General features: G+C 50.7%; 10 protein-coding genes across 10 annotated transcripts; 5 read left to right on the forward strand and 5 right to left on the reverse strand.

Annotated features, from left to right (window-relative positions):
- Window positions 1-5,575: 5,575 nt before the first annotated feature.
- PHATRDRAFT_39006 (predicted protein) lies at window positions 5,576-7,582 on the reverse strand (the record flags this gene model as incomplete). Its single annotated transcript, XM_002183119.1, has 1 exon — window positions 5,576-7,582. One exon carries the CDS (start codon window positions 7,580-7,582, stop codon window positions 5,576-5,578), a length of 2,007 nt encoding a protein of 668 aa, XP_002183155.1.
- Window positions 7,583-7,970: 388 nt separating this feature from the next.
- On the forward strand, window positions 7,971-9,626 carry PHATRDRAFT_48523 (predicted protein; the record flags this gene model as incomplete). Its single annotated transcript, XM_002182995.1, has 1 exon — window positions 7,971-9,626. One exon carries the CDS (start codon window positions 7,971-7,973, stop codon window positions 9,624-9,626), a length of 1,656 nt encoding a protein of 551 aa, XP_002183031.1.
- A 284-nt stretch (window positions 9,627-9,910) lies between these two features.
- On the reverse strand, window positions 9,911-11,158 carry PHATRDRAFT_48524 (predicted protein; the record flags this gene model as incomplete). Its single annotated transcript, XM_002183120.1, has 2 exons — window positions 10,768-11,158; window positions 9,911-10,627 (listed from the first exon to the last, which is right to left on the reverse strand). The coding sequence occupies exons 1-2, from the start codon at window positions 10,951-10,953 to the stop codon at window positions 9,911-9,913; spliced, it is 903 nt and encodes a 300-aa protein (XP_002183156.1). The 5' UTR covers window positions 10,954-11,158.
- A 596-nt stretch (window positions 11,159-11,754) lies between these two features.
- On the forward strand, window positions 11,755-13,355 carry PHATRDRAFT_48525 (predicted protein; the record flags this gene model as incomplete). The annotated part of the gene is made up of 2 exons (XM_002182996.1): window positions 11,755-12,056; window positions 12,201-13,355. The coding sequence occupies exons 1-2, from the start codon at window positions 11,958-11,960 to the stop codon at window positions 13,353-13,355; spliced, it is 1,254 nt and encodes a 417-aa protein (XP_002183032.1). The 5' UTR covers window positions 11,755-11,957.
- Window positions 13,356-13,924: 569 nt separating this feature from the next.
- On the reverse strand, window positions 13,925-14,437 carry PHATRDRAFT_6834 (predicted protein; the record flags this gene model as incomplete). The annotated part of the gene is made up of 2 exons (XM_002183121.1): window positions 13,925-14,216; window positions 14,301-14,437. Coding segments are annotated over 2 exons (429 nt in total), but the record flags the coding sequence as incomplete, so codon positions are not given.
- An 855-nt stretch (window positions 14,438-15,292) lies between these two features.
- PHATRDRAFT_15134 (predicted protein) lies at window positions 15,293-15,811 on the forward strand (the record flags this gene model as incomplete). Its single annotated transcript, XM_002182997.1, has 1 exon — window positions 15,293-15,811. A coding segment is annotated over one exon (519 nt), but the record flags the coding sequence as incomplete, so codon positions are not given.
- A 439-nt stretch (window positions 15,812-16,250) lies between these two features.
- PHATRDRAFT_48527 (predicted protein) lies at window positions 16,251-17,042 on the reverse strand. The gene has a single exon (XM_002183122.1). It carries the CDS (start codon window positions 16,986-16,988, stop codon window positions 16,317-16,319), a length of 672 nt encoding a protein of 223 aa, XP_002183158.1. The 5' UTR covers window positions 16,989-17,042; the 3' UTR covers window positions 16,251-16,316.
- Window positions 17,043-19,365: 2,323 nt separating this feature from the next.
- On the forward strand, window positions 19,366-20,301 carry PHATRDRAFT_15125 (predicted protein; the record flags this gene model as incomplete). Its single annotated transcript, XM_002182998.1, has 1 exon — window positions 19,366-20,301. One exon carries the CDS (start codon window positions 19,366-19,368, stop codon window positions 20,299-20,301), a length of 936 nt encoding a protein of 311 aa, XP_002183034.1.
- Window positions 20,302-20,805: 504 nt separating this feature from the next.
- Window positions 20,806-22,375, forward strand: PHATRDRAFT_48529 (predicted protein). The gene has a single exon (XM_002182999.1). The coding sequence runs from the start codon at window positions 21,072-21,074 to the stop codon at window positions 22,230-22,232; it is 1,161 nt and encodes a 386-aa protein (XP_002183035.1). The 5' UTR covers window positions 20,806-21,071; the 3' UTR covers window positions 22,233-22,375.
- A 93-nt stretch (window positions 22,376-22,468) lies between these two features.
- PHATRDRAFT_39015 (predicted protein) lies at window positions 22,469-23,044 on the reverse strand (the record flags this gene model as incomplete). The annotated part of the gene is made up of 1 exon (XM_002183123.1): window positions 22,469-23,044. The coding sequence occupies one exon, from the start codon at window positions 23,042-23,044 to the stop codon at window positions 22,469-22,471; it is 576 nt and encodes a 191-aa protein (XP_002183159.1).
- Between the last annotated feature and the right edge of the window lie 1,875 nt (window positions 23,045-24,919).

A 24,919-nucleotide genomic window follows, 5' to 3' on the forward strand; every position in this document is an offset into this window, starting at 1 on the left:
CAGATACGCGAGAAAGTAAAATTAGAATTTCGCTGCTACTTGCCTCTAGTTGTCCACGTAGCGAATCTCGTTCCGCCTTCAATTTAGAGACCTCATTGCGCTGTTCTGAATAATCTTCCAACTGCAAGTAAAGTTGACGGATTGCTTCTTCACGCCTATTGATCTCGGATTCGGCTTTTTTCAACGCTGTTTCGATATGTTCCTTCTCTCTAAGCTGTCTCTTCAAAGCGGCTATATCGATTTCCATGCTGGCAATGTGGGCAATTCGATCGTCAAGATCTTTGTGAAGCTGTTCAACTGCAACACGAATTCGATCCTCAACTTCAGGCGCGGAGATCCCTGAGATCTGAGATGAAGCAGGATCCGTCTCGTCGCGTTGTCTCAGCTTGCAGTTCAGTGCAGAAACTTCTTGAGAAAGGGATCCAACCTGGTCTGACAAGAGTCGGTGGTGCTCAACAGCTTTTGCCATCCATTCCTGAGCAGCCTCGTTTGCTTCACGTAGCTGTGATATCTCGGCTTCCCGACTGAGGATGTCTTCCACCGTATACACGCCTAATCCCCCGTCCAGTCTTGCCTCCAACGCTCTGATCCGGGATTCTCGCTTATAAATTTCGGATTGCTCCCGGTTCGCAACGGATGCGAGTTCGGAACGCAGATGGGCCAATTCATGAGCTTGGGAAGCTTGCTGCTCCGAGGATAGTGCGTCCTCGGATAGCTCCTTCGCAAAACCCTGTAGCTGGTCTCGTTCTTCAGCAAGAGAACTGGCCTCATTTTCTATTCTCTGGAGTTCATTGTTTGACTGCTCAAGTAAAGATATCTCTCCGATGATCTCAGCTTCCGCGTTTGCGAATTCCTTCTGAATCTCCGGCTGATTTCCTTTGGTTATATTTGCGGCGCTCTCGTCCGTGATTGCTTTTGAGTCGAATCGCTCCGTACCGATTCTCGAGTTCGATGATCTTTGCCTCAAAAAACATTCGCTGCCGGGCTAATTCTTCTTCCAGCACTGTTTTTGTGATCTGATCGTGATCTGGCGAAAAAATGTCTTCTTGATTAGTAGCGACTACAAGCTGACCCCTCAACGAGAGGACTTCCGCCTCCAATGCCTGATTGGCAGACGTCACCTTGTCCATTCGCTCTGTTGCCATCGCCATCCATTCATCTGCTTTCTGAAGCTTCGCTGAGTTGTCGGCGGCCTCGGCAACATTGAAGTCTAATGTTTCACAGTGATTTCGCATCTCCTCAAGCTTTTTGTCCGACGAAGATTGAACCTCCGAGAGCTCAGCCTCCAACCGTGCAATGAGAGATGCATCACCGGTCAAAGCGTCGGCATTTGTTCTCCTGTTTTGTTCTTGCAATGCCAGCACCTCTTCCTCCAGAGACGTCTTTAAAAACGTTAGTTGATCTACGTACTCCGCAGTCATGGCCGCCCGTTCGTTGGCTTCATGTAGCTGTGACGCTTTGTCGCTCACCTCTATCTCAAGCTCCTTACAGCGCTGCGTCGACTCTGCGAGCTCTCCTTGCAGAGACGCGCGCAAGTCACAAAGTTTATTTTCAAAGAGCTGCTTTTCATGGAGAAGAACCTCAGTCGCATTCGCATCCGAGCTCGATAGATCTGCCACAGCTCGCTCCAATTCTTCCTTCAATGCCAGAGATTGCTGTTCCAACGCTGCATTTACCGCCCCCATATTATTCATGCGCTCTACTGCCATAGTCATCCATTCATCTGCCGCACGAGCATCATCTCGAAGCCTTGAATTCTCCGCTCGTAGAGTTGCAACTTCGATTCCGCCAGGGGTGTTCGGTTCTGCCATCCCGTCAGGAGCCTGGCGATTCTCTTCATTACCGGGTGTGGATAGAGCCCTTTGACTCTGCTCCGATTGTCGACGAAATTCCTCTTCCAAACTGGAATATGCCTGACTCAATGCGGTCATGTCTTCGCGCAAGCTGTCGCGCTCTTCCCTAGCTTCAACTTCTCGAGCCATCGTATCATCTAATTCTTTCTCAACAGCGCCTATTTGTCCGTCTCGAGAAGCGAGCTCGCGTTGGTACGCTTCGTCTTTGCGGCGCAATTCGTCTTCAAGCATTGCAACCCTCCCATCGAGTTCGGCGTTTCTAGCCGTGTACTCGTTTAACAAGGTGTCGAGCTCCGTTGGCGTTGATTCCATCCGACGTTCCCACACATTAAGTTGGTTTTCTAGAAAGCCCAACACACAAGATGGATGTGGCGAGGGTTAGGCAGGTTCACGCATGGAAGACCTAATAAGTTGCACCATAAAGTATGCCTTACCCTGTAAATTCAACTGTAGCTTGGACTCGGTCACAGCGTCGCGCAACAATTCAATCTCCGCGGCTTGCTGAGCTACAATTCTCTGCAGCATCCGAGCATTTCCTCTAGAGTCATGGTCATCCTTGGAATCAGGACCGATTTCACTCTCTCTATCTTCTGCGTCCCCTTCATCGCTATCGTCACCACTCAGGGTCAATTCCTGGACCACTCGCTTGCGTACCATCAAGACCGATTTGTCGTACCAAGTATCCCACGTTCTCTTTTCCAAAGCGCAACCCGACCAGGGTAGATCTGTTTCGGTTTTGAAACTTTCCAGGCGATTCATAAATTTGCTGATACCACCACCACGTTGCGCAAACGTTTCGAGTAGCCCAGAACGTGTCCATCCTCCGCACTGCGACTCGTCGTTCAAGTGTTCCATGGCCAAACCCAGAAGCAAACTGGTGAGAACGGCAACACGTGACTTTCCCGATACCATCTCTGTCAGCACAGTACTATGAGGGGACGACAATAGCGCGTGGACCACCATGGGAGCTTCCGTTATCCAGTGTGCCAGAAACCGCATGATGACCAACCGGATAAAGTCATCGTTTTGGGAGCTCTTGTCGGTAATTTCTGCTTCGGCTTCCAGGGCTTCCATAAGAGCTTCGAGTAACGATTTACCGTCCGGAGAAGAAAAGCGCAACATCATGGACCTCGAGGCCTCGTCCGTGGCAAACAAACTCAGGCCGCCGAGCGCACCAGCCAAAAAGACTTTGCGGCGCTCTTGCGCGTGGCGATCTCCGCTATCCGAGTCGAGCAGATGCAAGTTTTCAAAAATAGTATTGAGCAATTTGGGCACCACCGTCAAGGGAGGCTTAGGGCCTCGAGGAGTGGAGCCGGCCTCATCGTTTTCGTCATCCATAGAGACATCTTCCATAGGTGGTGCGAGTGTGTGGAGAAGCATCTCGTGCGTTTGCGTATCGCCCAAGGTCCGGCGGAGCACATGAAGAGCCGAGAAGGATATGGCCAAGCGTTGATCCAAACGCGTACCCATACCCCCGGTACACACCAGATACAAGAGTCGATCGACTCCGTTGTGCCGGTCCAGTGTATCGCGATTATTCAAATATAGGGCTGTGACGTGCAGAGCGCGCTGTTGGAGGGTGATGGAAGGAACTGCACAGGGATAGGGGGAATTGGGCGGCGGTGGGGCGATCAAGGCGAGCTCCCATACCAAACTAACCAGCGGCTTCTGCTTGGTCCAAACCACATTCCGCACCGCTTCCGATTCGAGGACGACGGCCAAAATGTCCAAGACGGCCGTCACAATTTTTTCTTCCGGTGGTGTCAAACGGGGCACGATAATCTTGGAACTGACCTCCTCTTGAGACTGCAAAGTAGAGACTTTTGGATCGGGAGTGGCCAGCAAGTCATCCAGGTCGTCAGACGTCGACGGTACGTTTCCCAGAGTTTTGGTAGACTCACGGGTCCCGGTGGAGGTGGGACTCTGAAACTGAGCAGCTTGCCGCAAATCCAAAAGCCTGGCAAGATTTGGTCCCAGAGTAGGCGACTGTAGGACTAGATCCGCCAAGGCAGCATCGTGAGAGAGCAATTGCGCCAACAATTGGACACAGTCGAGCACAATGACGTTGCCTCCGGTCAAGCCACCTTCTTGAATCGCCAATTGTGCCACCACGTCACCCACTTCGTCAAACATCCATACTTTCGCGACGGCACTCCAACGGGAGAGGGTGGCTGCCAGCAACAGTGCCTGATTCCGAACCTGTTCGTCGTAAAGCGCTCGGTCGAATGCGTCCCCGGGCTGTGCAATGGGTGCCGGTTGCAACAAATCCCCGAGACGATGCAAGCCGTTGGGGGCCTGTAACAATTGCGTTTGCGTAATTTTGGGAGACGTTCGCGCAGTGTGTTCAATAATTTGCAGCGCCATAACACGGGCGTACGGAGAAACGGTCGCCAGACCTTGCGTAGCACCCGCACTACCGGAGCTACAAGAAACGTCAATCAAGGCTTCCAGCCAGCGACCGGGGGAAGGCTGCCGCAGCAGAGTGTCGCATATTTCTTTGGCGTCTTGTTGAGGAGACGACGACGTCGTAAGGGTAGTGAGGGTGTGGTAAACGCGCGTGACTAGTGTGGGAGCGTCTTCCACTGGCAGATCGCGCCACTGGGAAGTCTGTATCAGAGTCAAGAGCACTGGGAGAATGGAAGAATCCTCGTCCGCGCGTACAATCTCTTTCGGATCGAGCGTCCGTGCTTTCAAAGCGTCTTCAATAGCTTCTAAACTAGACACCATATCCTGCGACGTACTGGCGGAGACAATACGATCCAACAACAAGGCAGCATCGGCAGCCGCCGTGCGCGAGTCGCTGGCCTCCATCGAGCTCACGGTGGAGCGCAAAGGCAACGCAACGCAACGAAGGTTCTAGGCTAGATAAAATTCAGCCCTGCACCTGCTCAGAAACACACCAGAGTAGTGAACACTACAAATCCTGTTTGCAAGTGACAACGACGGCTGTAGAGAGGAACGTGACCCGAGGGCTTCGAAGGAATGTGTCTAGAAAATGCGTTTGGAAGTAAAAGGTTCGAGCGGCAACGGCAAAGACGAATACGCGCAACAGGTCATTCTTTGCGGGCGCAATGCCGAAAGTAGGGTTGAGGGGTGATCACAGGAATGGGTTTTGGGTTTGGGCTCATTTTGTCCCAACAGCAAGTGCATGTGAGTACCCGGATAATATCCGTGAACCAGAAAACATGTCCGTTGCCGGGTCACGAATAACAGTCGTAATGACATTGACATGACATATGGCATCACCTCTCTTGCATCCTAATGTAAACTCCTTGCCACAACCTAGCACAACAACAAGGGCGACCTAGGAAGGCCAACCAAGGATGAAACGACCAATACGAACGCAAAGTATCCTCTACGTCTACAATCCCTTCCCACTCGGGCAGAGTGATAACGGCTTCAAGCTTTTCACTCCAGCTGCTGTAACAGCTACTTTGATCCGGCCTGAAAACTAATTTCTTGGCAGTGTCGAGACTTTCGCAGTACAATACTCGGCAGTTGTCTTGCACCACACAAAGTACCGAACAAGTTGCTTGAACATTTAGAAATACTTCCCAATTTTATTTTACTGCGCACCAGGCGTATTAATAGTCGACACGGCACACTCATCATTGCATTTATGTTGCCGTCGTTTTCGGTAGCCACTCTGTTGGCACCGAAATCTGAGCTGTTTCATAGCCACTTGCAACCCCGTCTATGACTTGCTGCTCTTATTGTCACGACTACACCGTGTTTGCGAAAGCAGTCGCTTCGTCGGATTGCAATGTCCACAAAGCTTTCCAAAAGGTGTATCGTTCCGGACGGGACAAGTCACTGACGAGTGCCGATCCCGTGCGAGCCTGGCAAAGTAATTGTTCCTCGTGGCGAGGCCGAGACTTGCACAATGGCGACAACGGAAGTGCTGGAGACAAGGATCCGCGCTGTCCGAGAAAGTAACCGTACGCGACGCACAATTCGGGTGCCGTTGGAATTTGTGTGTTGTGGCCCACTGGCGCTAAAACCACATTCCCCCGCAATACGTTTTCTACCAAGCCTTCCAAGACGATGTTAGGGCTAGCCTTTGTATTTCCTGTGATTGGCAGCGTAGCATTCGCAGGATTCTCATACTTTGCAAGTGATGGATGCTCGGATTCTTCCATCACTGTCGATGTGCGAGCTTTGGGTGACGATTCCTTCGTCATGGTTGAGGGTGCCTCGATAAGTTGGACACCTGCTGTGCTGCCTCGACCTAAGGCTTCTTTCTTATCAACACTGCCATCTTTGACTGTTTTCAAGGGAGAGGTCTCTGTGCGTCCTTGTTCTGCTTCGCTTATCACCAGAGTATCAACAAGCCTATCTGTGGGATTGATTGAAAGACTGCCTCTGCTCTTCGGGACATGGCTCGAGAGATGGTCCGTGACTCTCTTGCAAGGGTTTGATTGCACACCAACCTTCGCAAGTGCACCTGCACCATCGAAAGGTTCGACAGACTTCTTTCTCACCGTACGATTGGGAGTTTGAGATTCTAAAAACACCACCCGAAACCAATCACCTCCGAACTGGGCTACGAGACGCTCAAAGATGGCACCGGGTAAGTGACGGAAGCGGTGCTCCCCATCCAGATGACGCTTTGTACAGAGAGCAATCTCCTTCCGGACATCGCTAGCTACAGTCGAGAATGTTGGATTGGGGTTACCTTCGAGAAAGGCTAACATGCGCCATAGAGTTTGCATTTGGGGCGCGTCGGGACCTACTAACTCAAGAGTCGCCCTTTTCTGCCTGCTTGAGATAGAGTTGGAGCTGGGCGCCGAGTTCAAAAACACAGGGTCTTTGACAAACTTGGGCTTCCTGCCCAAAAAATTCTCGTCCCGATGGGAGATCGTTGAGACGGAGGGTGTTTTCTTGCGTTTACGGGAACGTGCGTTAATCGTCGATCCTTTCTTAAGGGATGACGAATTTCTAGAAGTGGAAATGGGACGTAACGTGCGCGAAGGCGTTTTCTTTGCTGCTGTATTTTTTGTTGGGTCCAAGTTCACCGAATTAGTATCGTTGAAGTGAGCATTGGTTTCATCTTCGATAGATATGGACAAATCATCCTCATCCATAAGTAAGGGTTCGCCAGTCAGAAAATTGGACTTGACTTCCCCGGGTATTCCCGAGGCCAGATCACGGAACGAAATGGGCAAAGATGTCGGCAGGAAGGGCTGGGATTCCTTGCCGCTCTGTCTCGTTGAAACTGGAGAGCATCCAATTGGAAGACCAGGACTAGGATCAGTATTGGGACTAGTACCAGCACCAACTTCGTTGTAGAAGGAACTGTTGATACTGCTCATATCAACCAGATGGTCCAAATACGTCGATTCGGATGTAGCTCCGCCTCTACGAACACAGTCCGATGAGGGCTTTAATTCTTCAGGAGATGTACTTGCCAGGCCCGTTGTCGAGGAACAAAAGTTCTCTCCGGGTTGAATGGCCGGTACACCACGAAAGATTGGTGCAGTGGCAAAGTTTGTCGGCAAAACTGTTTTGACTTCGTCGAGACGCGTTACTTGCGAGCCAGCACTCTTTTGCACGTAACTCGCATCTCGATTCGAAGGGAGCGCGAAGGGACGCCATTGTTGGCAGTCAGAGTCTCCATTCGACGGACTTATGCGCATGGATTGGTCTCTGGATCTCGAAGACTGCGGAAGCCCTTGGGACGAACCTGAACGCGTCGGCTGGTGCGGGTCTATCGCATTTGGGGACGCCATGATGGGTTCAGAAAATAAATGAATCGCAGTTGCGGTATACTGACAGTGATACTGATTGCGGCATCTCATCGAATTTGTGGGCAACGTTGATCCCCGAAAGGATGAAACGCCGCCCTAATATTTGTCTACGAATCCGTTTATCTCCTTATCTTTCGGAATTGAAACCCGTTTGAGTCTCTTTTTGGCAGATTGTGATTGGATGGACGATAGATTGCGGGAATATCGATAATGCTGTAGAGAGGGACCGCGTCTTACGTTATTGCAGTAGAAATTCCCCGATTTCCTGATTCAAAACCCGGAGTTCTTGTTCCACGCAAAAAGAAAAATAACAAGCACCGTATACAATCTTCTCTTGGAACCGATAGTGAACTGCGACAATGGCCATACAATGAACCGACCTGCGAGACCGACGGAAAGTTCTTACAACCGCTTGCGGGATATAGAAGGAATATTTTGGACTGTCCTGGCATTTCTGCCTCTCGTTTACAGTCAGTCCCGATGGAACTCAATCTATTCCTTCGTTACTCTTTCGGGTGTCGTCGCGGAACTCGTTCGGCCTCACACCGCCGACAAAGGCGAAGCGGTAGCGACCCGATCAATGTGGCGATTACCCGGGAACGGTTACACCAATAGTGTTTCCGGAAGATCCATGGCGTATGTGCTTCTTCCATTGCTGCTACAAACTATGGACGGCTTTTCTGCCGATCGTGAAACGGATTGCGGACGGTTTGGGATGCTCATCATCGTAGGAAATTTTGTCGGGTTAGCGCCGAGTGTCTCCAATCTCGGCATTGCCGCAGCTCTAATGGTGGCCTCAGATCTACCGGTAGGTTCGAGTATTGGATTTTTGGTCACTTGGTTGGTTCTGGCATTGACAATCTCGTACGTTCCGTCACTTCACGGAGTATTGACGCAGGGTGAATGGACACTGATTACCGCCCTCACAACAATTGCGATAGCGGTGTTTGGTACTTGGGAAACATCCGACATTCACGAAGAAAATATGCACCATTATGTGGCCTTGTCGGGTGTTTTGGCCTGTGGATGTGGATGTGTGACGGTAGCGCGATGGCCTTACTGTAAGCGACCCGTCGTGATCCAACTCGCCGCACTCGCCTCGATCCCATTGATCGGTATCGAGCTCGCCATCTCGAATGTTTCCAACTTGGAGGTCCGGAAATTTCCCAAATTGATCTATTGGTTGTTGGCCTTTCTGCGTGATACCGAAGCACCAACCACCGGCGTCATCACAACCAAAACCGATCCGTGGGGATTGCTAACCGAAACACGACCCCGTTTTCATTGGCTTCTCTACTGGGCTGTGGTTTTGGCCGTGACCCTTCCGCTAGCTCCCGTATCGGACCGTATCAGTCCGGTCATTACGCGAAAATGGTTCCACGTCGTGGCTATTCTCCTTTTTGCCCCCGTCACCATCGCGGCGCCCGAGCTACTTTCGTTGTCCTACGCGGTCGCACTCTGTGTATTGATGGTCTTGGAATGCATCCGACCATCGGCACCGACAGTGTCCAGATTTTATCAACGCTACTTGGACATTTCCAAGGATCAGTCCCATACACTGCTGATATCACACGCCGCCCTCATTGTAGGATGTGGCCTCCCTCTGTGGATATCCAACAGTCTCCCGGTGCCGACCCAGCCCGACGGCGACTTTGAGGCCTCTGCCTCGCGTCGGTCCGTACAATATTTGCTACCGTTGTGGGGCGTTTGGGTTTTGGGAGTCGGCGACGCGTTGGCCGCGGTGGTGGGTCGTACGTGGGGACGTACCCGATGGAACGACGTCATAGGGTCCCCCACCGCAACGCACGGTCGGACTCTGGAAGGGTCCTTGGCCATGCTGGTGGGTCTCCTGGTCGTGATGTTGATCAGCGTCGGTTGCCTTTTACCGGATCCGCTGGACTGGCGGACCGTGGCGGTTTGGTTGCCGGCCGTGATTGGTACGACCCTGCTAGAAGCTTGCACGACGCAAATCGACAATCTGGTCTTACCCTTAGCTGGTGCAGCCCTCTTGTTGGCGTTTCATTAATTGTCATATCCTGGTAAATGGATAGGGAACTCTTGAACTATCTAGGCCTACAGCTTTTGACGCGGCTACAGTGGTAACGAATGTAACAGTACGTGCCCCTCTTTTGTAAAAGCACGCTAACACGAACGACTTGTCTAGAAGAATAATTTGGGGAAAGGAATGAGATTATTCCGAGTCGGCTTTTTCCGAATTGGAATCGTGCGGTGCGTCGGTGGAACAATACGGCCGAGAGGGAGAGGCGTGTTTTGTGTGTGTATGTGTGGTATTATTGTACAAACGTCCGTCTAGGCTTGTTTGTCGGCGGTGGCTTGCGGATTGGCCACGGGCGGCGCGGACGTCGATGTGTCTTGTTCCTCGACGGGTGGCCGCGTTCCGGTGGTCAACCGAATCCCGACGAGTCGTTGTTCGGCATCAATCTTGACGACGTCCGCGTACACGCCGGGTCCAAAGAATTTTTCGTACTTGAGGACGCGTCGCGGGTCGGCCCACATTTTGTAGGGTGTGTCTACGCTCTGCCAGACCATAGTGAAGGCTAGTTCCCCGTCGTTGACTTCGTCTTGTCGGAGTTCTTGCAATTGCGGGTAGGCCTTGCCGGGCACGACGAGTCCGAGTTTTTTGACGGTGGTATCTAGATGGGCCTCGTCTCCGTAGCGGTGTCGCGTGACGTCCTGTTTGATTTTGAGAATCGTGTCGGTAGCCTTGCGGTCAAAGACCCGCTCGGCGGCGGGAGTCGTCGCGACGGGCACGGGGTTGATTTCGGCGTACTTGAGTGCGGCGCCGGCCAAAAAGACGGGAATGCCGTAGACGAATCCGAGTCCCGAAACGTTCAAACCGTCACCGCCACTTTCCGACAAGTATTCCGCGAAGGAAGCAAAGGTAATGAGGATACCGGCCCCCACGACGAGATTACCGAGGGAGAATCCACGAATCTCAAAGGGAGGCTCACCAGCGTTGTTGACGCCGGCCCCGCCAATCATGGCCGACGTGGGAGCTTTCCAACCCTGTTGCCCAAAAACAACCAAAAGTCAACCAAAAACGAAATGAGTAAGCAATCGATCAAGGATCATGGTGAGTGAACGACAGCTACAGTCTTCTGTGGTGTTGCTCGTTTCGACAATGGAGGACACAAGGCTTAACGTACATCATCATCTTCGTCGTCGGATGCCATTCGCCAGACCAAGGGCGACTTGTACGTCGTCGTGGGGGCGCTAGTCGCTGCCGCACTGGTACGAGCGAGCGTGTGGGTCGTCGGCGGCACGAACGCGAGCGCCACGGGAGAGACGGAGGCGCCGAACACAGCCAGAACACCGGCAGAAAAAGACTTCATGGTAACGTCAAGGGCTTGACTGTACGGAGTAAGGTGTTGTGCGTGACGGAACGGATTTTCGGCGACGGAACGCAATCGAGTCGGTCGATGGGAGGATCCTGGATTGACTGTGAGATAGTTGAAATGAGATATATAGATATAGATAGATGGGCAAGCAGTCGGTTTGTTCAATTGATCGTTCGAGGCCGACTTTGCTAGTGGAGCAATTCAATGGACTGTGGGGCTGGACCGAATGAAGTACGAGAACGCGGTGGTTGTTAGTGTCGTTTTCGTTCTGGTCGTTGTTTTTGGTAGTACGTACGGTCTGGTTGACTGTGAAGTACCCGTGCGAGACGCTGACGGGGGTCACAAACACCGCGTTCGCAATGGAATTGTCAAACCGAGTCACTCACTGCCAACGAGAAAAAGACTTTCTGGGTGCAACTTCGTCACTTCCGCGGGGGGACTGACGACGGTACGTACCGTTGCGGTGTTGGGGTTGTGTCGTGGTACCGTCCGTCACGTCGTAGACACCAGCGCACACACGACAGGATACCTTTTTGGATTTGATCGAGGAAGAATCATTTCCCACGATGACGTGGTCACGTCCCGGCCTCCGTTTCGAAACAAACCCGGCGTGATTCAATACCCGGATTTCCAATGGATGGATGGACAGACAGCATTGTGCGTCGGTCTCCGGACCCTAGCCCCGATAGGAAACTAGGGCCCGTAGCACTGTGCTGCGGGTACCAGTAGCACAGTCAACGACCAAACGACACCAACAAACGAATCGAGCCGTACTGTTTTACTGTTCCGTGTTGGCGACCATGGCGGCGGCGCATAGATCCACAAACCAAACCAAACATCAGACCAAACAATAACTATCGACGCGGGTCGACTCGACACGCCTTGACGGCAAGCACCGCCCACTTCTTACGTGAAAGACTCAGTCAATTTAGTCAACTGCAAACTGTAAACTGTGTACGGTACAGTCACTCACGGTCACATTTTCTCTCACCGACACAATGATGAATCCGTCGTCCCCTCCCTCGCATGGCATCGCCAACGCTACGACTCGTCAACGGCAACGGGTCGGGGGAGACTTTCCCTATCGAGACGATCCGGTACGTACGCACACACACACACACACACACACACACACACATTCGACTGTCAAGCGTCCTCCAGCAAAACATTGTGTCATTGATACTCACGTTACTTCCAACCATCCATCTGTCCATCCAATCACCCCCTATTGCGTTGCTTAGAACGCCCCACCATCGGTGCGATTGGAATCCTTCACACCCGGCGGATACGGTCCCTCCCACGTCGACGCCGGTAGAGGCACGTCTATGGAAAAAACCAAGCGCCTTTCCGTCTCGCGGCGTTGTTGGAATACTGTTGGTGACGCTTGTCGTCGCTGTCAACACGGCAAGCGATCCCCCCACACAGACGACACACTTTACTACCACGACGACTTTAACGACTTGCCCTGGAGTTGTTCCTTCGGCACTTCCGACGATCACGGAATCTGGCTCAACCAATCCGACCCTGCCGGAACCATCATGTGTCTACTCGTATGGGTACTCATTGGCTATTCCACCCTCACCGTCACACTACTGGCACAAACTGGCGGTATTTCCTCCGCCTCCTCCGCCCTCTACACCATCCTCGCTGCACTCGCACTGGCATCGCACGTCAAAACAACCCTTTCCGATCCGGGATCCGTGCCCTTTTCGGCCGTACCCACCGAAACCCAACGATACGCACACGACAAACTCACCATGTGCAGTCAGTGCCAAACATTCAAACCTCCCGGATCACACCACTGCCGTATCTGCAACCGATGTATATCCCGCATGGATCACCACTGTCCCTGGATGAATAATTGCGTCGGAGTCGGAAATTTCAAATTCTTTCTCCTCTTTTTGATATACACCTGGACCATTTCCGTATTGTGCTTACTACTCATGGGCTACAATTACTTTTTCTGTGCCGACGACACCTGTGTCTTTACCCTCGTCTTGACGCAACTCGTCCGTATTATGACCGTCTTATCCATCGGATCCTTTCTCTTTACCTCCTCCATGCTCATGAACGTCACGTACGGAGTCATGACCGGCGTGGGAACCATTGATCGTCTCAAGAAAAAGGCCAACGGCACCATGGCTGAATCAGACGAGGAACCCATACAGTTGCACGACATTTTTGGCATTGGCCCCTACTACACCTGGCCCTTCCCCACCGACCCTTGTTTTGAAGACTACGATCGCGTGGTGGGATACTCCACACCGCAACGCTTGCTTCGCGAGCAAATGCGCAACCACAGTAGTAAAAGCGTCGGCGGATCCTCTTGGGTCACGGGGATGGACGGCGATGACTCTGTACAAACCGGACGAGACAGTTTCGGTATGCCGGTATAGCCACAACACGTAGCTTCATGGGTCGGCCTGCCTCGCCCGCCGTACAATGGTCGCCTACTGGTCAGTCAAATAAACAATAGTTTCATAGAATATTACGTCAGTAATCCGTGGACGTCGGCTTGTATATCCGTATTCCATACACGAGTAACCAGTAGCAGCAACAGCACAAGGGTTCGTCCTTGTGTTCTATTCCACAAAAGTGTGGTTGCCCGTAAGCTAACACTACGTTTCGGATAAAAAAGTGCGTTATTCACAACGAGCAATATTTTTTTTGGGCAAACTTTTTGGACTTGCTATCAGGCGCTCTACAGGAATACCCATACACTCGGCCCACAATCACACACAGAGCTTCACGCTTGTAACCCATCAAAGCCATCCAATTTCCTCCCAGAGGAACGACATCAGTGTTCTTCGCCGTCATCCACGTAGTGCTGCGGGAGATCCGCTTTGTTGGTCAAGATGTCTTCCGAGATCAAACCCCACACACCGACATCGTGGTGACCCAGTTCGGCAAAGAGCTTTTTCCGACTGGGCAAACCGGATTCCTCCGGGGGATCAATGAACATTTTTAGCTCTACCACACAGGCACACTCCACGACCACGCCACCGAGCATTTTGACCAAACTAACGGCCGACCCAAGGGTTCCGCCCGTGGCTACCAAATCGTCAATGATCAGAACCCGGTGGTTCTTTTGAATCTTGTCTTTTTGCACCGTCAAGCCTTGTCGGTTACCGTATTCCGTCGTGTAGTCGTCCGAGGATACGCTGTTGGGCATTTTTCCCTTTTTCCGCATCATTATAAAGGGTTTATTCAAAGCCAGGGCAATTGGTGGACCCAGGACAAACCCACGTGCGTCCAAACTACAGGAGTGGTCGTGGTGCAAGCACTAGAGGGTGAGAAAGTGTCACACAGACACGCTGGCCAACCCACTTTCCTTGACTTACCCCGCAATGACGTCGACACCGATTTCCCGGTACCGATCGACAAAGACGTCTACAATCTTTTGAAAGACTTTGGGCTCGTACAGAAAACCACCAATATCGTAGAAGCGTGGAATGCCTTTGAAGGGAAAGTAGGGCAGGTACTCGGCAATTTCCTTGGCTTCGTCGCCGTCCTGGGCGTACTTGTCGCTCACTAGCACAGCTGCCGAACTTCCGTTGGTTGTCGTCATGGTACGCGTAGAAGATAAAAAGGTCAGGAAGCTATTGGACAGAGACAAAGATAACAAAGACGAGGAGCAGAGCGACTTGGCGCAGGGGATTCTTCCGATAGCGAACTACGCCGAGCATCGTCAACATGGATAAGAATGGGCGGAGGACGTCATTCGAGACCCAGCACGTTCTAGTCACGAGCAGTCGAACAGAGGAAGAACTTCCAGCACTAACCTCCGGGTATGTCGGCGGAGATGCACCGTACGTAAGTCATCCGCTGTTCAATGGATACCCCTATCCTCAAGCTGGTGACGCGAGACTTCGATCGCGCTCTATCGATCTTTCCAGAAGCATCGGCACACCCACACGGATGAACAGCGGGTTGGACTGATTAGCTGACCTGTCGCGTGGGATGCGCACGGGCGCCCTCACGGTACCGTCCCGTATCATAAGGTTAGAAGACTTCCGAAGACGAATCCGCTTTTCCAACGATCCGATCGTGTCGGCTTTTCCCTTGACGTTGCTTATACCACAGCATACGTCTTCGTCGCGATTCGAACGACACCGTCAGTCATCCTCTCGTTGGCACAAACATGTCAACGAAGTTCTTTTTGCCAATACGCAAACCGTTGGTTTTCTCACACAGGAGCACTCATACATTTCTTTTATTCGTTACAATCATAATGGTCGACCTCTCCCCCTCATGCTCACTGGCTGTTAAGGTCCTTACATTGGTAGATCGAGCCCGGACCGTTTTGGAGAAATCCAATCGCGACCAAGTCTTCATTGCCGTCGCCGGCGGACCGGGCAGCGGCAAGTCGACCCTGGCGGAACTCGTCCGCGACAAGCTCAATGCTTCCAATGAAAGTGCCGATCACGAAATCTCCGTCGTCCTGCCCATGGACGGCTACCACTACCCGAAAGCCGAACTCAAACGAATGGGAGAGGCCAACGACGAGTACACCTACGAGATGATGATGCTCCGACGGGGTGCTCCCTTCACCTACGACCACGAACGCCTCATTGCCGACTTGAAAACTGCCAAGGCCTCTGGGGAAGGATCCTTTCCTACTTATTCACGCGAAATCAGTGATCCCGTTTCGGGTGGCGTACAGTTGATGAAATCGCACCAAATTGTGCTCTGCGAAGGTCTCTACTTATTGGCTCAGGACGACCCCAATTGGGAAGCACTGGGTGAAATATGGGACGATCGCTGGTATCTGAATACACCCGAAAACATTGTCAAGGCGCGGCTCGTCAAACGCCACTTGCAGAATTGGAACTCCGTCAAGGTACGAAACTGGGGTGAAGGTTGCGCGGGGGCTGTTCGCAAAACCGAACAGTCGGATTTGCTAAACACGCGGTGGATCGATAAAACGTCCCGGGACCACTGCGATATTTGCTTTCAAAGCTTTGAAACTTAGAGGATGGATCCGCTTTTGTCTTTTTCCTATAGAGCTAAATCTACAGTTAGCGCTGTCAATATTTGTATGCCGAGTTTTGAATGCGTAATTTCGTGGGCGGCTTGTCGGCATCTCGTTCATGATATAAGATTGCTGCAGAGTAGAGATCCTGTTGTCACTAACGAGCGGACGGTTCCACCAAACCAAAATCGAAAAACAACATAATTTCGACAAATTAATGACGAACTGTAACACAAAAAGCTTCTTTGTCGAAACGAATGGGGAATACCTCTAACTGTAAGTCATTATCCATAGTGCTTCGACTACCAGCATTGTAGAATAATAGCGCAATGAAATTGTATTAGCGTTTAAAGAGCCGATTCTTTTTCCTAGCCAGAAAAGATTTTCAAGTGGTAAAAGTTGCAACCATAGGTGTATTCCACTTCCAATATTCCTCACTATCGCCGGTCTCATACGACCACTCCCAGTAACAGGGCTTAGTATCGGCAGCTTTGACGTCAGTAGCATTCTTCCAGTACGAATCCGAATCGGTCCGGGTGTGGGACCATTGCCAGTACGACTGTGAATCGTCAGAAGTTTTGGCCTTTGGCACACTAGACGGTACCGAATTCGCGACGTCGACGTTTGAGGCTTCCCAGCTCCAGTACTTATCGGCTGTTGTTTTTTGATGAGAGCAAGTCCAGTACGAGTCATCAGTCTTGACTAGTTTGTGTTGGGGAGTGGTGGGTGAACTAGCATCCGTACATACTTGATCCGCAGTTTCAGCCCAGTATTCGTCGGATGATGTGTTGCACTTGGAAGGCTCTTCGCTCGCACCAACACGGGAAGCGTTGATAAGGTTCGATTCAATGCGGGCTGCCGAAAACAGGTCCGTTGCGGAAGCAACGGTAGGCTCCGTAGTCCATTCCCAATACGAAGCGCTTTCCACTGGCTGAGCTTGTTGCGGCCCGGTGGTCTCTGGACTTGCTAGGTCCTTTGATCGGACAAAGCTTTGTAGCTCACGAAAGTCGCTCAAAGATTGCGAAAGCGTCGATAGGCGGTGAAGATTGGGAGCCATGCTTCAGTAGGGACTCTTAAAAAGCAAAGGAGGAGAAGATTGCTCGTGCGTGGGTGTTTTATTGTGAACGCTATTCTCTAGCCAAGAGCTATCTAGCTAGCCTTTCCCGTGTAGATACCAAAATAGGTCGGCTTGATTGGTTTGTTCTTCACAATCGTTGACCCAGAGGTGTCAAGATCCCAAGGCCTCAGTGAACCAGTCGTCAGTACTTGATTGTTCGTTTTCTTTCTATTTATTGGCTATTAAGTACGTTGTTCATTAGTATGAAATCTGACATTAATTATAAAGGAATTCTTGTACCAAAAGCGAACTAAATTTTGCAATTGCACCGGAAAGCATTTTATAGACCAAGCAAACTACAAATTTAGTGAAAATACAGACCGATGGAACTAATACTTGTGAAGCCCACTTCCGTTTCGAAACTACAAATCTGCATCTGCAAAGACCCAATAACAGCAGTGTGACACGAGCTTCTCATCGTTGTTGATTGGGAGAATTACAAAAATGCTATGTCGCAGTGTTTTCTCCAGCTATGGCATCCCCTTCTGTAGAAGGGACTGATTCTAACGATTACAACTGCCGAGCTGGAGAGCCAACATAAGCCAATCTTACTGCGTCTTTAGTCGAGAATAAAGGTGTTCCATAACTTTGCTGTCCGTTATTTAATCAGCGTCAATAAACGCTGAAAAAAGGTCCGCCAGCTAGCTGGCTTTGTTGAATATACTTTTTATTGCACATCACACATCGATCAATAGTAAATTGCGATCGCCTCTGAAGACAAACAAGAATCACTATCATACAATCTTTGCTTTGTCGGTACTCAAAACACCGCAATGTAGGTGTATCTGCCTTCGAGTTTGAATCGAGAGCGAGAGAGAAGCGTGCCAAAGACACGTTTCCACATGATGGATATCCAGGAGCTCTCGACTCGCTTCATGTAACGACATTCGACCCAAGGCACCGGCATGCAAAATCTTGCGTTTTGTTCCGTTCTCGTGTACGTTGCACTTGCTACGGATCCTTTGCGCTAGAAACTGTTGCTGCACCTTGTTGCAGGTTACTCTGGATGAGGCTGGTTGAAGTCAGTAGCCGCCTGTTGTCCAGGGCAATTTTATTGTTCACGGAGCTTGGTGCATTTCGGTACGCATCCGATTCTCTTCAGCTGGTCAGAGAACCTTAATACTTTCGGGACAATTTGCGTCGAGTGCGAGGCTTCTTTTGCATCAGTTTAGCTTGTACGTGTTTGGCAGACAAGAGCCAACGAGCCTTGTCTTCCTTCTGAATACGAGCAATGCTTTCATCCTGTGGCCATTACCAGTACAAGTCAGAGGACGTTGTCTTTTTTGTGGCATTGACAGCAGGGTACGAATCGACATCGAGCTGGTGTCCTAGACGAAGGGAGCGACAAACCTATCGACAATACCGGTGGCAGCCTTTCGGTTGGGCGCCATACTAAAGCAATGGGTAGAGGAGTACGATTGTGGTGTTATATGGTAGATCGGAAATCGATCGCGAAAATACTGCAGGTTCTTCACGTGGGAAAAAGGCAATCTGAAGGTACTTGTTCACCATCAAAAACGACTTCAAAAGGTTTCGTTTCCCCCGTATTTCTTGGAGTTCTTGTCCGATAATTCGGATTGTATGCTTCGGATTGTGCGACGAAATAGCGACTCAATAATGGGTTTGCCCAAGCTGCAACCAAGCTTTAGCAGATGTAGATCCTTTCCATAGGAATGGAATTATAGTTACTTTTACATAGCTACCGCAGAAACGATAATGGCCTCTGGAAAAGCTGTAAGGTTGTAACCTCGCCAGAGCGAAAGAGACAAGGCTTTTCTTGCATTGCCGCGATCATGGTTGTTCCTTATATTTCTAGAGAGGTGATTTCTGACTGCTCTTATGGTCGGATGAGATCGCACTCCATACTGGTCTATGGATAAACCCGGGTTGTCTGTCGAACCATCCTCCCGGCCAACCTTTCCAGTCCCGATCGACCTCACGTGTCGCCGTGACACTAAAGTCTTACGGGGATACCTTTCTATTTCGCGTATATGGATGGGGGGTACGGGATGTCTATGACAGGGGGTAGTCACGAATGGCAGGCAAATAACGTCGCAAGGACACGCAAAAAATAGACCGTTATATAGGGCGACGATCGCGACGTGTAGAGAGAGCAAGCCTGGTAGTGATTGGTCTGTAAAATCTTGCCTTCCTGTAAATTCGACCCATACGTTTCATTTGATAAAATCCTCATTGAAAAAGTAGTACGTGCAGTAGTAAGAGTAGTAACAGGCACGGTTGCAGCAAGAGCGGATTCCGTAGCGGTATGACTGCGGAAAGTAACGAAACCGAGGACGCCCGTCGCCCCTCGGTCGTCATGGTGACGGGCGGTTCCGGCTTGGTCGGTGCGGCGATCCGCGAATACGTAGAAGGCACCGGTGCGCTAGAAAACGAGAGTTGGATCTACCTGAACAGCAAGGAAGGCGATCTCCGCAATCGTGCGGATACGGAAAAGATCTTCGCCAAGTACCAACCCACGCACGTGATTCATTTAGCCGCAAAAGTCGGAGGTCTCTTTGCCAATATGGCGCAAAAGGTGGAGTTCTTTCGGGAGAACATTCTCATCAACGACAACATTATGGAATGCTCGCGTATCTACAAGGTGGAGAAGCTCGTCAGTTTCCTCTCCACCTGCATCTTCCCGGACAAAACAACGTATCCAATTGACGAAACCATGTTGCACGATGGTCCGCCGCATCCTTCCAACGAAGGCTACGCCTACGCCAAGCGCTTGATCGACACCATGAACCGAGCCTATGCGGAAGAGTACGGCTGCAACTTTACTTCCATCATCCCCACCAACATTTACGGCCCCCACGACAATTTCAGTATCCAGAACGGTCACGTGATTCCCGGACTCATCCACAAGTGCTACCTGGCCAAAAAGGACAACACTCCGTTTACGATTTGGGGCAGTGGAACGCCGTTGCGTCAATTCGTTTACAGCCGTGATCTCGCCGAACTCACGGTCTGGGTCATGCGAGAGTACCACGACCCGACACCAATTACGCTCTCGGTGGACGAAGAAGAGGAAGTCTCCATTAAGGACGTGGCCTTGGCCGTCGCCAAGGCCATGCAGTTTGACGGACAAATCGTTTTTGATACTTCCAAAGCAGACGGACAGTTCAAAAAGACGGCGTGTAACAAAAAACTGCGTTCCCTCAAAGCAGATTACGAATTCACGTCCATGCCGGACGGTATCCAACAGTCCGTGGACTGGTTCGTAGCCAACTACGACAGCTGCCGCAAGTAAAACAGAGAGTGTCTGATACCCGACCGTGTAAGATGTCTTCTAGTGTGCTGCTGCAGGGTGCTACGGAATAGTAGCAATAGTCGGAATGAGTAGTCAAAGCCCAGTTCTCACTGTAAATCGTACTTTAGTTGCAGTTTTTTGGATTCGAAAGGACAAAATATACATCGTGCTCTGCTTCGTTTGTGCAGACACGTTTGGTCCAACGACGAGGTACAGCTAGAAGCACTTGTTCGACTCTAGTCACTACCTATGTATCTACCCTACGAGAGCTAGGTAGACCAACGTCCTACGCTCCCGCGATGCCCCGGAGCTCCGATCTCCGTTATCGAACGACAAGATATAAAATAACTGTTATTGTGAATCATAATATTCGTCGAGATGAACAACGTAGCGAACGACAATCCCGTACAGGGGTAGGGTTGGGAAGGAAACGCAGCCTGGAAAAATCACGAGCTGGTTTGTTGACTGAAAAATATCGTTTCATGTTCACATCAGACCGATCGCTCAAACCCGAAACTGTTGCGCGCCTTCGAAGAACCAGAAAGCAGTCGCGCTGTATTCACGATTATCATTTCTTCCATCTGGATACACCTTCGGCTTCGTTAGGAACGGAGAGGCTCCTTTTCCTGTTTGAAAGAGTTTGTCGCGGTTTGCAGTGATTTACTAACAGTTAGTGATAGCTAATAACAGATTACGACAAGCCCAGTCGAGAGACGCAACCAAGATTCTATCGGCTCGGTTTCCGTACTTTACAAAAGCTTGCACTCGCCATGCTCATTCTCCCGTTGAAGCCAGCCGTCCGTTTTGATCTACAAACCGCACTTTCAAAATGGCTAGACTCGGATCAAGAAGTCTCGTTTCAACCATCCAATCCGTTGCAATTTGTGCTTCCCAAGCCAGATTTGTCCGCCGCCGCCTGTCGCGAAGATCTCTTGCGATTGCAGTCACTACGCAACTGCGTTACTGATGTGCTCTTGAAGCGCGATTCCCACCGAGCGGCACTGGAAGACGATGGGTTGGCGGATTGTCACGAGTATCACGCCACTTTGCTTGAGTTCGAAAAACGTGGGTTCCCCACGCTCGACGATGAACACAACGGATTGCGGCTTTTTTGGAAAGGCGCGTGGTCACCCGAGGAGGAACGACACGCAACATTAACGTGGGATCGTGCCGTGATTGAGTTCAATACTGCAGCGTTGCTAACGGGAATGGCCGCCGAATGCTCCGTCACCGATCGAGCTGCTTGCAAAGAAGCTGTGAATTACTGTCAAACGGCGGCGAGTATTCTGGCCGTTCTGAAAGAACTCGTGCAGTCTATGGACTTTGCCACGGTGGATTTAAGTCAACCCATGTTGGCGTTCTGGGAAAAGTATCTCGTCGCCCAAGCACAAATGTTCATTTATCGCATGGCCGCTCAGGCCGGAGACGACACCAAGCATTCGACATTGTCGGTCTTGTCACAATCTGCCTTTGCCCTGTTTAACGAAGCGTTGACGGCTGCACAAGACCCACGTTTGGAATCCGAAGTACCTAAAGAGTCGTCTACATGGGCCACGTACTGCAAAGTGTCTTCTATGTTGAGTGTCGCTAAGGCCGAATACCACCAGGCGGTGGTTCACCGACTAGCGAACGAATGGGGCAAGGAGATTGCCCGGTTGCGCGATTGTCATTTAAAATTTGAAACGCTGTCAAAATTCGTACGGGGCCTGGACGACGATGGTCCAGTTTCTTATATGAGACGCGAGTGCTTGGCCATTTTGCCAGTCGTTCACGATCGGTTGCACGAAGCCGACAAGGACAATTACAATATTTACCAGGAAAAAATTCCTGAAGAAATGCCCGAAATCGCCGCCAAACAATTGGCCAAGAGTAGCGGTGGACTTCCACAATCAATGTTGGTTCCCAAGAAGCAGGTCTTTGTAAATGTATAATCGTCGAAGTTTTGCAATGGCGGCCCCAGCTTCTTCCGCCTTTGACTGTACGACTCACATAGAATTCGCCTAACGTGAGAAATTCTAAGGATCCAATGTATACGTGTACAAATGCTTTTCGGATTTATCTCCGCTTATATAACGATCAGGTTAACAACAACGTATTCTTTTCAATATTCCAGTCAGCAGGGATCAGCATTCGTACCAACAAGAAGGCTCAAGGTTGCGCTATCCCTTTAGCGCGGGAAAGCCTTTTGATTGATATGGTAATTGGAGCGCTGCGTACGATGCGCCTGCGCAGTTTCTGCCTCAGTCTCTTCTGTGACAATCTTGGTCATGGTACGGATGGTACCGGCGTCGACCTGTTCAAACTTCTGCAGGTTGGCAGCCATTTGGTGGTCGGCAATCTCTTGAGGACTGGCGCCCTGCGGAGGAGGAGAAAATTTGTCGTTGCCGCCCGGGAACGCGTACTTATTGTCCGATCTGTGGTAGGCCATCTCCGATGTGTACTCGGCGGGGACCGAAAACATACCGTGGTCCTTGCTGCGGACGGCAGCCAGTTTGGTGAAGGTTCCCGAACGGGCCGTGCGGTTTTGTTGCGCGTGCACGTGTTCGGCGTGCTTTTTCTTGTGTTCACTATACGCAGCAGCGTTTTCTTGCTGCTGAATGGCAACGGCGAGGCGGTGGTCCTTTTCCTCTTGGGAGAGACTCGGATCATCGAGGCCGGCCGCGGGTATACTGCGGCCTGGTACAACCGATCCGGCTCCCATCATGACATAATCGCCATCCGCAATTTTGCTTTCTTCGCTCATGATTGCAAAGCTTTGTTTCTGTCGTCGGGAGATTCGGAAAAAGAAAAAGTGAGAATGCAATGCCGGGAGGAATCCCAATTCGGCGCGATGGAAGACCAAAAAGCGCAACACTGACAAAAAGCAGCAGCCAAGCACAACGGAAGCGCGCCTACGGGGCCTGGGATGCCCAAATCTATGCTAAATGTAAATATGCACGTTGCCCCATCAATAAAGAAGTATCGTCGTCCACGGCAGAACGCGGCAATTAGAGAGAAAACGGCAGCGCCCAGACAAACGCGTTCTACATCGGTATGTTGCAAGATCCATTCGAAGAAGTATCTACTCGACTCTCACTGTTTGTGTCAGTAGTCAAATTGGGAGTTTTGCAAATGCTGTATCACTCGAACTTCATAGCGGATGAAGCTCGATGCACACAAGCGAGAACAATGCGCACTCGAACCGCGAACATGCAGAGACCAGCGAACGACAAAGGGTCCGAAAACCATGCGGTAGAAGTGGAGTCCCAGCTAATAATTCGGGTCAACGCCCAGTTGGACTCTACCGTTGCCTTTGTCTCGAGCTTCGCCGCGAGAACACTCTTCCGCTTGGACTGGTAGAACGGATTGCATCAGTGCACTTTTCGCCCGACGCTGCCTACACCTTTCAATGTGTCATCCCCCGCATACGGGTAGACTGTCTCGGTGGGAACGAACACTCACCTTGTATTTGCCAGCAGACCTAGACTAGCACAATGGGATCGTGTCCTTGGAGCTAGAGAGTGGAATTGTCGAGACAATCAGAAACGGAGAGGCCCTCCCCTACAGACTTGCACGTTTTAGCGAGCCCGTTGTCCAACCGTTGTGGGGGACCCATAGTCGGATTTTGCTTATGGCTGCACACGTCACAGTCAACGAAAACGATTTTGGTTTTAGGATCGCAATAGTGGTACCTCGAACTGGATATTTGCCACGGCAAATAGAGTGTAAAAGTTCATCCGCCGTTTGGCGAAGTTCCGATTATATATGCGAAATTGTCCTTTCACGACTACATCTTATCGCGGATAGTCAACCCATAAGTCCAAAGAAAGCTTGGAATCAAAGAAAGCTTGGAATCAAAATTTGTCTTGTATTCGGGAGGTCTGACTATGAGAGTGAACTACCGTTACCGGTCTCACTCTAACAGTAAATTCAAACCAGAAGGTTGTCCACCGATGCAGTACTTGATGGCGTCTGAATTGGTGTTTCTCCATTGGATTCAGATTTCAATTTACGGCGTGATCGAAATGTGGACTAGACTCCTCCAGCCCGTTCTTGACAAGTGCGCCTGTGGGACTGTGTACGACGCAACAAAGCCGTTTCTTTTTGGCATAATCTCTACCAAACGCAAACGAATTACTGATTACGCAACCGGGATGAGTGAGTGCTACGCAATACTGGGTACGCAAGCAATAACAACGCGCTTGCAGGATCCGCCTGTTGTCTCGCATGTACAAGGTGCTTTGTCGAATATGCCGAACGAATCCTCCACGTAAAACACGCTCACTGTCAGCAACAATCTAAGCGTCGATTCATTTGCATTCGTAAAACACACACTCAGCGACAACTTACAGGAACATATACACCATCCAACATGCCGAACAAAGCGTGAACATCCACATCAAAAAAAAGTTGTATGGCAGCAAAAGGAGGTAGCGCTCTCAACCGTGGGTCGAACTGTGACCAAGACTGCAAGACGATACCGGTCCGCGGATACATGTCCAATTCCTTTTTACTACCTTACCTTAGCGCTGTAGCATGCAAAACGCGACGGAACGTACGAACGATTCCTGGCCACTAAAGTCGATCGCGATGATATGAATGTATATACATACGTATGAACACACTCTAAAGTGTCAGA

Source organism: Phaeodactylum tricornutum, chromosome 18, assembly GCF_000150955.2.
Source record: "Phaeodactylum tricornutum CCAP 1055/1 chromosome 18, whole genome shotgun sequence".
In the NCBI taxonomy this organism is placed as follows: domain Eukaryota; phylum Bacillariophyta; class Bacillariophyceae; order Surirellales; family Neidiaceae; genus Phaeodactylum; species Phaeodactylum tricornutum.

Coding starts and splice junctions, on each gene's coding strand:
- PHATRDRAFT_48527 (XM_002183122.1), bottom strand. CDS start 16,988: ATGGCTCCCAATCTTCACCGCCTATCGACGCTTTCGCAATCTTTGAGC.
- PHATRDRAFT_48529 (XM_002182999.1), top strand. CDS start 21,072: ATGCTCATTCTCCCGTTGAAGCCAGCCGTCCGTTTTGATCTACAAACC.